At 42.5% G+C, this 13,021-nt stretch overlaps 1 protein-coding gene across 1 annotated transcript in view; it reads right to left on the reverse strand.

Annotated features, from left to right (window-relative positions):
• Nucleotides 1-13,021, reverse strand: part of BRF1 (BRF1 general transcription factor IIIB subunit) — a 172,230-nt gene that overhangs the window by 61,362 nt on the left and 97,847 nt on the right. Inside the window, exons 8-11 of the mRNA XM_005520067.3 lie at nucleotides 12,557-12,683; nucleotides 11,571-11,610; nucleotides 11,389-11,481; nucleotides 10,430-10,708 (exon numbers count right to left, since the gene is read on the reverse strand). Coding sequence (XP_005520124.1) covers nucleotides 10,430-10,708; nucleotides 11,389-11,481; nucleotides 11,571-11,610; nucleotides 12,557-12,683 — 539 coding nt within the window. The remainder of the gene's footprint in view (nucleotides 1-10,429; nucleotides 10,709-11,388; nucleotides 11,482-11,570; nucleotides 11,611-12,556; nucleotides 12,684-13,021) is intronic.

The raw sequence follows: 13,021 nt of genomic DNA on the forward strand, positions 1-13,021 counted from the left end.
CACTGATGGACTGTAAAACTTTTCCAGCACTGGAACCTCAGCACAAGCACAACTGCCACTCAGCCTCCAAAATACACATTCTTTGCTGCTGCAAAGACACGCTCTGAAGTGCTCCTCCAGCCCCAGCTGAACTGGGGGAGCTGGTTCCTTCCCCCCTGACTCAGCCCTGTTCACCTTCCTTCTGCTTCCCCCCACCTTCCACTGCACCTGCCAAGGTGTCACTCCCTAACATGCATCCATCAAAATAACCCTGCTATAAAAAGCCTGCAGAAGCCTGTGACATTTTTGACAGAGCTGGGTGAGGGAGGCAACTACTCGTGCACTGATGCCAGCAGATAGGAGAGGGATGAGCCAGTAAGGCAAGGCACTTCTTAACCTCAACCAAGAGCACCCACAACATCCCAACACGTCTACTCTGCCTTAAACTAGAGCCAAATCCAAACAGTGCAGTATAAAACAGGGAAAGAACTTGGGACAGAAGCTTTGTGGTAGTCTTGCAGCAGCTACCAAGCCATGAGACACAAAGGAACGGTCCCACTAAGTGCAAAAATCTCTGGCTTAAAGTGAAAAGAGAGACTTCATAGTAAAGCAACTTCTCACCAAAGTATGTTTTTATTTAATGGAAACCACTGCCAGAATATAATACTGCCACCAGTGTTGATAAGATGCTGCTGCATTTCAAGACATGATTTCCATGGTATTGTGGATTTGCATTTTTTACTTTTAGCCAGGAATTAGTAAGAACCATTAAGCATAACTTCCCAAATCAGCCATTTGCCCTGATCCCATGCTAGTGTTAAGGATTTGGTCACAGAGCACTATCTTCCTTCCCATCTGTGAGCACACAGTGGCTTCCCTACCATGACTAAATCAAACATGGCACCTAAGTAGTGAACTTGCTGAAAAATGGTACCCTTCCACCCCCTGCACAGCAGTTTACTTCTGGCTTCTGTGCTTGTACCTGTCTCAAGAGCCCTGTTCCTTGCACCCAATTTCTTTCTAGGTACTACTTAACAGCATTATTTACTCACTCATATTTCACATTCATTTCCTTCTTCCTGCTATACAGTTGTAAATGTCCAGGCCTTTCATAACAGAAAACAACTTCTACAGTATTATGCCTACATGTGTGTTTCAATATGAGAGCTGAGCCTTACCTTCAAACTGCTAACTTCAAAAATAAAGTATCTTCTGCTTCCTTTTAGCAAAACTTGGCTGCAGAAACTCCCTGGAGGCAATTGTTTGCAATTTTCCCTAAATTTGCAGCTACCCCTCCCTTGGCAGCCTGCCAACATCTCCTCCTCTGACCGCTTGGGACACTGGCCCAACACAGTCCACCCAACCCTAGATAAAAGATTACAATTTTTGCTATTAATAACCAACCCAAAGTTGTTCTTATCTGCCCACTTCTTCGACTCTGCACCACTGTAATTAATGAACACTGAAAACTCTACCCACAATTTTTTCAGCCTTGCTGAATGCATTCTGGTGAGTGCCTATGAAATAAAATTAAATTGAAAAGCTGAAGACTACAGTAGCCTCATGTTGACAGGTCACTCTGATTCCAGGTCAAAGCAGACTCTATATTTGGCTGTTTTGATTATAATTGCTTGCAGGATAAAAAATAAATAGCAATTATCTCATTGTCACACAAGAAAGAAGACCTAATAAATGAACCAATCCTAAAGTAACATTGAAAACAAATTATTTCAAAAGCAATCAGGAGAAGTAAAATTCAGTTTCCAAGATTGTTCCTAATTGCCAACAGTGTCAACACTAATATTCTTCCTCTATTGGATAATACATCCCTTTTGGTTATGAAAGCATTTAGCAAACTAAAAATGTCAAACTACAATTATACAAAGCTGAACTCAGTGCTGTTTTCATCCCCAGTCCACAGTGCCACAGCTGAAATCCCTAATTACAAGGGTCATCTACACAAGTCACAGTCCAGCCCATGCATCTCTCCTGCTGTGACAGTCCCACAGACTTAAGACCAATAAACAAAACAGATGAAGTGTTTAGGGGTGTGATGAAGTTAATCCTTAAGAGGATATAGGAATTAGTTTTTCAAACTAAATTCAAAGCTACCAAATAAAAGCAAAACTGCTGCAGAAAAACATTAAATCCTTGCAGAAACAGCACTCCATTTAAAGGGTTTACTTCGGTGGATTTTCAGTTTCCAGGTACTGCCTTTACCAGCTGAACCTGTACCACAAGAAAATAAAGTACTAAACGGAGGATTATTTTAGCTTTTCCAGACAAACCCAAGTGGTTGGGATCCACCACAGAACTCCACACAGATTTATTACCCACCGTGTTAAACCCAAAGTAGCTAAGCCTTGCAAATCTCTCATTGCTGTATTTCCTTCTTCCAAGGGCACGTTTTGTGGCTCCTTGACCTGGGTTAATAAGTCTTTATTCTCAATAACAACTGGGACCATGGAGATTCCCTGAACTGAACCCAGGTCTCCACTCCTGACATTTCAGATACCATGATGAATTGCTTGGTTAATATCCCCCTCAGCAGTCAGCTTTCCCTGCAAACTTAGTGTCCTTTCTGTAGCCTCCGCACATTTAACCTTCCACAGTTCTCTAAAGAAAAATTTCAGTTTTCACTTCAGTTTTTTGGTGACTTTTCTTTCTTTCTGGCAGAAGGGCAGGGCAGAAATGTCTGTCTCTTCTGCAAAGAAACCACCCACCCAAATAACTGTGAGCATTACTGGGCTCCAGTTCTGGCAGGTACAGAAAAGGATCAAATAATTCTTATACCAGCAGTGAGTTCCTTTTAGCCAGGTTTTCTGAGTGCCTGCAGATGTCTGAGTCATCACCACCAAACATCACCTCCCCAGTGTTGTTTTAGTCTGCAGTCTATGGGGCTGAGGGTGGCAATACACTGGTGGTTACCCTAGGAAGGGTGGTGGATGTCCCATGCCTGGAAACATCCAAGGTCAGGTTGGATGGGACTCTGAGCAACCTGACCTTGTTGAAGATGTCCCAGCTCACTGCAGGGGGGTTGGACTAGATGGCCTTTAAAGAGCCCCTCCAACCCAAACCATTCTGTAACTCTATGACTATTTCAGCCAAAGTTTAAGGGCAGGGTAGTGATTCTTTAGATGGTTACCCTTCCACAGGTTCCTTGAGAACTGACCCCCAGAAAGACAGGAGAAATTATAAATGCCCCTGAAAGTATCTCCCATGCATCTTTTCAGATGCTTGGGAGTGCAGAGAGGAAAGAACCTTGAAAAGAAGCCCTACATGAAGGAAAATCTTAGACTGGCACCTACAAATGCTGAGGCATGTAAGTCAACCACGAAACACAACCCTCCCTTAGTATCTGGGGAACAACTGTTTGTGCAATTCTGTTATTTAGGTACAGAAAAACATCCATTTCTAAAGCCCCAGCTGAGCTTCTCCTCCCTGCTTGCCCAGCTCTGTGCTCCTTAACCCTAAACACGGAGCAGGTGACAGCAGACCTGGACTTCCCATCAACACAATGGAAAAACAATGGATAAAAAAACCTGCTGGGGCTGACTGCTTCTCCTTGCTGCACTAAAAAAACAGGATTTATGCCACAGCACACACATGTTAATTATCTCACACGGAATGAGGCAGCAGAGCCCTTGTTCCACATGTCCAACCTCTCCAAGCCAGACACAGCTCTGCTGCCACCTCCTTCTCCAAAGGGCCCGTGGCCAGCAGCCAGCTGAAGCAGCCAGAGGAAAAAGCAGCTTTTTGCCCTTTTATTCCTCAAGCAAGGGAGGATGAGGCCTCAAGCGGCTGGTTAGACCCATCAAAGAGCAATGTGAGGCTTTTACGCTACTCAAACTGAAAATGAAGCTCATTTTCCACCATGCTTTTAATGGAGAAATTCAAGACAGAAAAGACACATTGCCCACTGCAGTCACAACACAGCAGGCAAAAAAAATCCAAAAAAATCCCACTTGGAAAAGTTTTCAGGATTTTAACATTCCCCATTCCAGACCAGAATTTTAGCAAACAAACAAACAAAACAAAACAAAAACAACAAAAAACCAAAAAAAATAAAATAAAATAAAGAAAGAGACAGAGAAGGACATAAAGAGACCTTCTCCTCTAAAACAGTTGGGGTAGGACAGGACAGCCAGGCTGGTCAGCCAGGTGCTAAGGGCCCTCATTCACAGGCAACATAGCCAAGTAAGGTTTAACAGATGGGTCTTCTTCACTTAAGAACCTGGACCCAAATTTAGAGTATCTCTTCCTAACCCCAGCACCCATTACTCGGGGACACTTCTTTTTGATCAAGACTTCTGACAAAAATGACACAAATTTTCCTATAGTGAGTGTCTGTATTGACAACCCAATCCTTTGGAAAATTCCTGAAACAGCCAGAAATGCTATAAAAATGTATTCACATGATTCAGCTTATGCTTTCAACTCAAATTTATCCCCTTGATGGCTCTAACAAACTGCAGGTTTCTCTCCAAAACCCCTCTCTAAATTTGTTTAGAAATCCTTCAGCCAAACTCTATGATTAGTTTTCATCCCTTAACTTTTCTAGTTACTCAAGGCATGAATATGGAATGAATTTATGGCATTCCTATCCCTTAATGAAATGCAAAGATCCTGCATGAAAAAACACGCACAAAGATTTTGGAGTGAGACGTGCACACGCAGTACTTGTGTGTGAGTGACACACATAGCCAAGTAAGAAAATCCCGTCATCTGTAATTCACACCCAAGACTTCAGGTATCAAAAAACTGCACTCAAAGCAGCTGGTGGTCTTGTATTGCCGTGCTGGCTGCAGCAAGCTCTTCACATCTCATTAACGGCATAATGAAGGCTCAATCAGGGATACAGCTTATCAAGACTGCCAAGCACAGGCACACTGAGGCCAGAGGAGAAAGATCAGCTTGTACCAAGGTTTTTATTGTTTAGATCTCGGAACTGGGAAAGAGCTAGTCCTGCCACAGAAAATATTTTCCAGTGAGCAAATGGCACACGGAGACAAAGATCAAACCCTCGAAGTGCTTGGAAGGCTTTGCACAAGGAAAGGGGCACCAAGCAGGTCATGCACAGGGCTCATTTCCACAGGTGGGGCGTAAAACCACTGAAGCAATGGGGATGCTGAAGCCAGAGGCCAGAAGAGCAATCAGGATGGGGACATGCATGCTTGCACTGATGACCAAGCATCCCTTCAATATGTAACACAATTAGCACTAAACTCAGCAGCTTTATTTCTCATGTATGCAGCAATTATTTGTAGTAGGGCTTCATAATGTTCTCTCTACTAATTATATCACAGAATCAAAGAATAACAGGCTGGAAGAGACATTGAGGATCATCTGGTCCAACCTTTCATAGTCTACATAAGATGGCCCAGCATTCTGTCTGGGCAAATCTTATCAGTGTCCTATTTTGGGGTATCCATCACTTCTCTGGGGAGATTAATCCAAAGGATGATCTCACTGTGAAAAAATTTTCTCTTCCGTCCAACAAAAATCTCACCCACTACCCCTTGTCTTTTCCATGTGACTCCTTGCAAAAAATGCATCTCCATCGTCTCTGTAGCCACCATTTAAATACTGGAACATGGTGATAAGGCTCCCCTAACACATCTCTTCTCAAGATTGAACAAACACATATATTTCTGTATGTAACAGATACGTTTATATATTTCCAAACAGTTGGCAGTGATGTGTTCAGACAAAACCCAAGGAAGGACACTGGAAGAAGAAATCAGTACAAAGAGGGATCCAACACCCAACCATTGATGGAGCAACCAGCAGTGAGCCTGATGCTCACCATCCTGCAGTCCATGCTGGGATCCTGGGTGGGGTCAACTACCTTCCTTGGCACATGCCTGCACACCCTCAAGCATCCTTCCATGGCAGCTCAGACCCTGCCAGAAATGTCACATTCCTGCAATCTCCCCTGCCCACAGTGCTGCTGGCACTGGTCATCTGCTGCTGTCAAAAAAGGAGGAGGACAGAACATGTATTTTTCCTTGTTGGGTGAGGGAGCTGAATCTGCTCACAGAAGGATTAGCAAAGCCCCAAGGGCAGGATGAAGTATGAGGTGGGAGCTGGCAGCTGATGGGGATGAAATGCAGAAGACAAGAGTAAGACCCAGGAGGATGAGCCCATCCCCACCTCCCATCAGATCACCTTCAGCCATTTGTCACATCCCCCTTGAATAAGAAGCTGAACAGTGCTGGTACACAGGGACAAGGACCACGATCAATGAACACTGCCTGCACGGGGTCTTTAACACCCACAAAAATCAATGGCAATATCTTTCAACCTCAGCCCCTGTCAGATTATGCTCGCAGCAGTAATGGAGGCGTAAATACGAGGAGCAATAAATGAGCAAACTGCTAATTGTGAAGCTTTCCCATGTATTCTCTGTGAAATTAGCAGCGAGTGCAGTTCGCTGGGTGCCTAACCAGGCACAAGATGGTACTTGCTCAGCGATTGCTCACTGCTAAAGCCGCTGCTTTCATGGGGACGTGCAGGAGCAAGTTACCACCCACCGCACACGCACTACTTGAAATTACGGCCCTGAACGACTGCATGTGAATTTAGACTCAAAACAAAACCTAAATCAGGTCTCAAAACCTTACCTAGATTATGAAGAGGAAGTTATATAAAGTCATTCTGTAATTTACACCCTGTATTTTACTTTTATCTCTGCTATTATCAGACCTTTCCCATTTTTTCCTCATGTGGCAAGAGATGAACTGGGAGTGTACAGCCCAGTGTGGGAAGGACAAGGCGACAGCCAGTGAACAGCAAAATGACAGAAACACTAAGAAAGATGATAAAATATTTGAAATGGTATAAAAGGGACATAAAAATAAATTGCAGAGAGAAATTTCACACCAAAGTATGTTATTTCTTGAGAACAAACTCCATGATAGTTGACTGTGACAGTCTCCTAAAAGAAATGGTGTACTTTTTTTTGAGGAACTGAGAATCAGAAAGAGCACGTAGAGTGTGGAGAGGATGCTGGGATGCTGCATGGCCAGGAAAATGGACAGACCGATGTACCTGGTCTCCATCTCTGAAACTCAGATCTCACCATAAGGCACTTTTATCATGAAGAATTATAGAGAAATAGTTTGCAAAGACTCAGACAGTTTTCAGCTTAAAGTCTGTGCAAATCAATACACTTTGCAGGAAAAAACAGCCAAATGTAGTGTTTACTCTAAGCACTTTACTGCCTCAGACTCATTAACCCGGTACCTTACATGCTGTCTTTGTAATGCAAATTTGTTAAAATACTGTGCTTTTCATAAAACATTTATACAGACAAGCTCACACTGCTCAAATACCAAGTGTAATCGCAGCAAAAATACACTTACCTTTTCCTAATATTTCGGCTCTGCACCTAAGTCTTATCTGCATAAGCAGTTTGTGAGAAATCTGCTGCTGCTGCCACTGTAGCAAAAAGGTGGAAGATTTCCCAAAGCAGCTGATGTAGGCAATTATAAACTGAATTACCACATACCAAAGCCAAATGAAAAGACTTTGTAGAAGGTACCTGCAGCAGAGGTTTTTTGAGGGAGAGGGATCATTACAGAAAGGAGGAGAGATACCCTGCACTTAAGGAGGCCAAACGTTGCACGTACGGCACCTGTTTGCTGAGCTCGCATTTAGGAGCCACCTGCCCTGTCTGCAGCACATCACCACAAGAGTTTGCTGGGCAAACCTCACCATGCAGCACCAGGCATGCTGCTTCCGACAGCTGAACTGGCTGGACATGATACACCCATCCAACCACATGGGGAGCCCAGCAGGAGATACAAAATCATCTCCATAAGGTCTCCAGCCCAGCTTGACCCACACAGTGAGAGATGACTCAGAGCTGGAGAGGGCTGAGGGAAGGAAAGGCTCCTGATTTATGACTTAAACAGCTGTGGAGAAGGACCAAAACATTACCTTCAGTCTTCAGTGTTATGACAGCACTCTCCCTCCTTCAGTGGACTTAGATCTTGGAACATGAACTACCACAGCAAAGCAACGGCCAGCTGAGAGTCACAATATAAACTGCACTAAAGCAAATTAAAATACACAGGACAAATGCAGGAAATTTTGTGAGATTTTCCTCCTCCCTCCACATTTACCAACTACTTTTGTTTCAAGACAATCTATAACAGTGCTATCTCAAATTAAACTCTGAGCAACTACTCTCATCCTGTATTTAGTTCTGAAAACTGTCATTTATTTTTCAGTCCTGAAGAAGGGCCCACAAACCTGGAAAATGTCTAAGTTTTACAACTGTACCAGTTGTTCTGACAGAAGAAAATACTACCTTCCCAGACTTCCCAGAGCTATGAGGCAGGACTCAACAACATTGCCTGAGGTGCCAGAATCATCTGCACTGGTTTTCATCAGGTTCAGAGCTACGACACAGAGGTAACCAACGTGAGGCATCTTAACAAGAGGTTTTCTTTATTCTGCATAATAACATGCCAACTGCAAGCCAGCTGTACTTCCCAAGCTGTCTGCTGGTTCCCACTCACCCAAAACACATCAAGGTTCCATTACTGCTCCTGAGCACAGATGACTTCCCGAAGGAAACCAGGTCCTCAGGGGGATGATGCACATATCGCTGGGATGCATCCACACCACGCAGGCACCGCATGGCAAGGGCCTGGAGGCTGGGAACTGCACCCACATTGACTACACTGCAGTACAGGCATAACCAAAGTGAATCAGACCTAACACAAAATTTCTAAATTGTTAAAATAAATTAGCAGAGTCACAAAACCAAAACTAAACAAAACAACAAAGAAATCCACCCAAAATCCCGTCAAACACCCTCCTCACCACCCAAAGAAAACCTCCAAATCCAACAAAGATTGGGGCAGGATCTGTAATCAAAATAAAACCAAAACAGTAATTTTCCATACGTGCTTCATAACATGTTAAGAAAATAAGTACTTGTTCAAACACCTGCAATGATTTCTCAGATGCAGGAGAGGAGAGTGAACATACTGAAACCTGCTTGGTTTCGAAATTCAGTTCATTTGGCACATCTTCCACTTTTGCAAGAAAACAAACAGCAAAGGCAGACAAGCCATGGCATGAGCCGCCCTGCACTCTCCTGCCCACCTGCCTGAGGCCCAACTCAGAGGAACCTCCCTGGCTACACCAGATTAGCTTCATCTTTACACTCAGTCCTCAGCCTGCCCATTAAAATGGTCAATAGCAATGCCAGCTGAGAAATGTCCATCACTGGGAACTCCTTTTTACAGGTCACTGGCCAACCAGACAACAACAGCTTCTAGCCACGACTGACCTCTCTGCGACACAAAACGCTGATTTCCAGGAGAAAGACAAGCCATCCATTTTCTTAATTGTAATTAAAAGAAAACCAAAACCATGCAGCTGTTTCTATAGGAATTTGTTTGTATAAAATAAAAACCTGCAGTCATCCTGCTACGTTTCTGGAGAAAGAACACTAACGTAATAAGAATCTGAATGCACTCAGTTCATCTACTGTTGAACAGAAATCAGCATCACAGCAGTTTGGATAACAAAATGTTCTGCTGCACAGACCTCCAAGTAAGCTGACAAAACAGATTCAGATGGGTGTGTCTTATAATGGAAAAATTAACTGTGATAAAGAAAAAAATACCCCTTAGATATGTTGTTTTCAGAGTCATTAAAATGCAAAAGGATTTTTTAAAAAATGCCATCTCCAGAAAGTTCAAGCACATGTATGAAAAAGCAAACAAACCTGCCTGGAAAACTGACTGCTTGCACTACTGGCTCTGGAAAAACTGGCTTCTTTAGTTGATCAGTCCTGTTCCCACTTTGCTACACAGAGCTGAATGATGCAGACAGATCTGGGGGTTTTAAGAAAAATGGAGCAAAACCAGCACAAGACACACTGAAGTTCGTATCAAAGAAAAAAGCATAACACCAGTTATTTCCTCTTGCAAGCATTTTAAATGTTTGCCATTGGCAGAGATTCTCAATCAGAGATAGCCTGCACCATGTTTGACTCCAGCAAAATGTCTCCAGAGAAAGTCTGCCTTGATCGAAGCTTCTCATACTTGGGTTTTAATTCCCAGTCATATTTACAGGAATCTGCTTCCTCCAATTTCCTAATTGAGAGTGCATGGCTTGAAATATGCCCATCAGCTATCATATGACTGAACATCAACTATCAGCTTAACCAAGAGATACACATTCTCAGGCTTCAGAAAATAATCAGGCACCCCAGATTTTCCTGCAGCTTCCAGAAGAGCAGATGTTAACAACCACATCAACAACCAAGACCACTGGTGCCCTCCAGCCTTGCTGCTCCTGTACCCTGACATCTCAGCGCAATTCTGTGAATTGCTACCGCAGTAACCAACAAGATACACAGAAATGACACAACAAACCCACAACTGGCTGCCTGTGTCCAGTTTCTGCTCTGAGCTGAGCTCCTACTCACCAGGCTCTTGGTCCTTCGTGGATATGCACTCTTTGATGGACTCTGTTATGCCAAGACTAGCAGCGGTGGGCAGTGGGCCAAGCAAGGATTCCAGTGCAGGGGGTCTTACAAGAGTCTCATTTCCATTTCTACATTCCCCATCTTCATTTCTTTTAACTCTATCCTTCTCATTAAGTTCATCATAAAAGTCCTTGTTTAAGTGATTAGCAGCTGCTTCTAGCTCCTCATCTTCTGCCTCCTCCTCTCCAAGGATGCTAGAGGCATTATCTTCTATAGAATCTGTAAAGGGAAAAAACCCAACAGATCATTGCATACCATCTGCTACAGAAACTAAATAAATAGAGAGGCACTCACTTAAAGAAAAAAAATCTTTAGAGGAAATTTGTAAAAGAGATACACAATATATTAGTTCAGTGTATGAATACATGGAGTTTCCAGATGCTCTTCAAATTCATTACCTTGACTATTAAAATGTATTTTTGTGACTACAATCACCATTTAAAATAGAAGCGTCATCACATTAGGTAAAAGGGCTTTGTGAGAGAAGTCAGCTATTTCCTGGTAAAATTACAAATTAAAAATAGCCAGTTCAACCTGCACAAAGCCCTTCCATATGGGAAGTCAACTGGGGAATTTGGCGACAGAAGGGTCTAGATCCTGGTCCACTGCACTTTCAGTGATAAAAAGAAACATTCTCAGATGCCAGTGCCAAGCTTATACTGCACCAGGAAAGAAAAACAACTGAAACCATTAATGAATTATCCCTGCAATGAACAATGTGCTTGTTTTGAAGACTGATCTATGAACCACCTGCCTGGGAGAGAGAACCCCAATGCAAGAGATCCTGTACTATGCAAGCATATATATGATCACATTTATCACTATAACATTCATACACTTCAGACTGCCAGATCTGAGCTCAATACTATTTAAGGAATCATAAGGCTTTATAGACTTACCATCTTTAGTGAAATTTGCAAATACGCCTTTTGCTTTCGGTCTACTGTTTTCTAATTCAATCTCTATTTCATCTTGGTAACTCGATATTTCTCCTGTGGTGTTGAAATAAAAATAAAACTCAGCAATCATTGATGTAATACTGAAGAAATGAGAGATATGTTACACTAAATACAACTTATACCTTCAAAATCTTCCAGCTTTTTTGATAATGCCTTTTCAAGCTGAAATGACAATAAACAAAATAAACATGAAATTACTAAAGAAGTATGCACAATTTTAAGCTGTTTGTGAGCTGTACATAGAGACAGAGAATGGCAGGGTATTTCAAAAGCATAAGCAGGTTTTGAATCATCACTGAAATGACTTTGTAGTGTCAGGCATGACAGACAGGTCTCAAAACACTGACCAATTTTGAATGTTATCTCCCCCATCTCTATACTTCAAAAGGAGCCTCCACTCTCCAGCAGTCAGACTCTGTGCTTGTGCCTGTAGATGTGAGAAGTGCAAGGACAGTGCTGAGACTGGACTGCCCACACCAGACAGAACACACAGTGATGGCAGAGTGAAGCTCTGACCTACAGCGCCTGGCTGGTGCTTGAGAACATCAATAACACCCTTACAGACCTTTAAATGATAGCACAGTTAGAACAAGCAAAAACCCTAACAAACCAATAATGTAAGAATTGACTATGGCAGCAATAAAATCTTCTCCTCTGCTGACAGCTTTAGTTCATGATTTGTAAAGAAATTAAGCCACATGGGAACTGATCTCTGTGGAATCAGGTGTTGTACCACACAAAACCACCAGCAACCTCATTAAAGTAAATGGGTTATTGTTTTCATACCTATTAAAAACGTTCTCTGTAATGGCACTTCTCCTAACCACAGATATCACTTAAAAAACAGTGCATGGTTTCTGATCCCTTGCCATTTTTAACCGGGAAACTATCCCTTTGCCAATAAACCAAAACATATCTTTCGTTAATGGGCACCATATGCACTAATGCTCATCCCTCTCTCAAGAACCTCAAAATAAAAGTACTGAATCCTACTGTACAGCCCTAACAAGGGCTGGCCAGTTAGAATTTAGCATTAACTGACTCAAATGGGAATGCACAGAGGGAGGAGAGAGGAAAGAACCACAGAGAGATCCAATTCAGAATTTACCTGCTGTATCTTCAATTTTTTTTGACCAGCTGTAAACGAAGGAGGATCACATTCTTCTTCCAAGTCAATCTTCATAAACTCATCTATGGTTAGCTGACTGGTTGGTGTATCTTCAAACTCTGTCAACCTACCAAAGCATACAGCACATGACCAAAACATCTCCAAGAACTCCTTTGAAAGTAACAACATTTGCAAACTGCCAAGCTGTGGAATAAACATGTCAGCCTTAGCAACTCTGGCTCAAACACAGACTACATTAAAACTGAAGTACTACTAATTGTTTCATCTGCTGCAAAGAAAGTATCTTTTCATATCCCAAATTAGCTTTTGATTTATTAGAGTGTGTAACATACTTTTTTTTTATGAACAAAGACTGAACAGAAGTACTGCAGCCCCTACAGTCAATTAAGTATAGACAAAACTTAGACAAGAAACACAGCTCAATCCTCCCCTCTCATTGCTTTT

This window comes from Pseudopodoces humilis, chromosome 7 (assembly GCF_049639895.1).
Source record: "Pseudopodoces humilis isolate 2021_Gansu_Grassland_sample_001 chromosome 7, ASM4963989v1, whole genome shotgun sequence".
NCBI lineage: Eukaryota > Metazoa > Chordata > Aves > Passeriformes > Paridae > Pseudopodoces > Pseudopodoces humilis.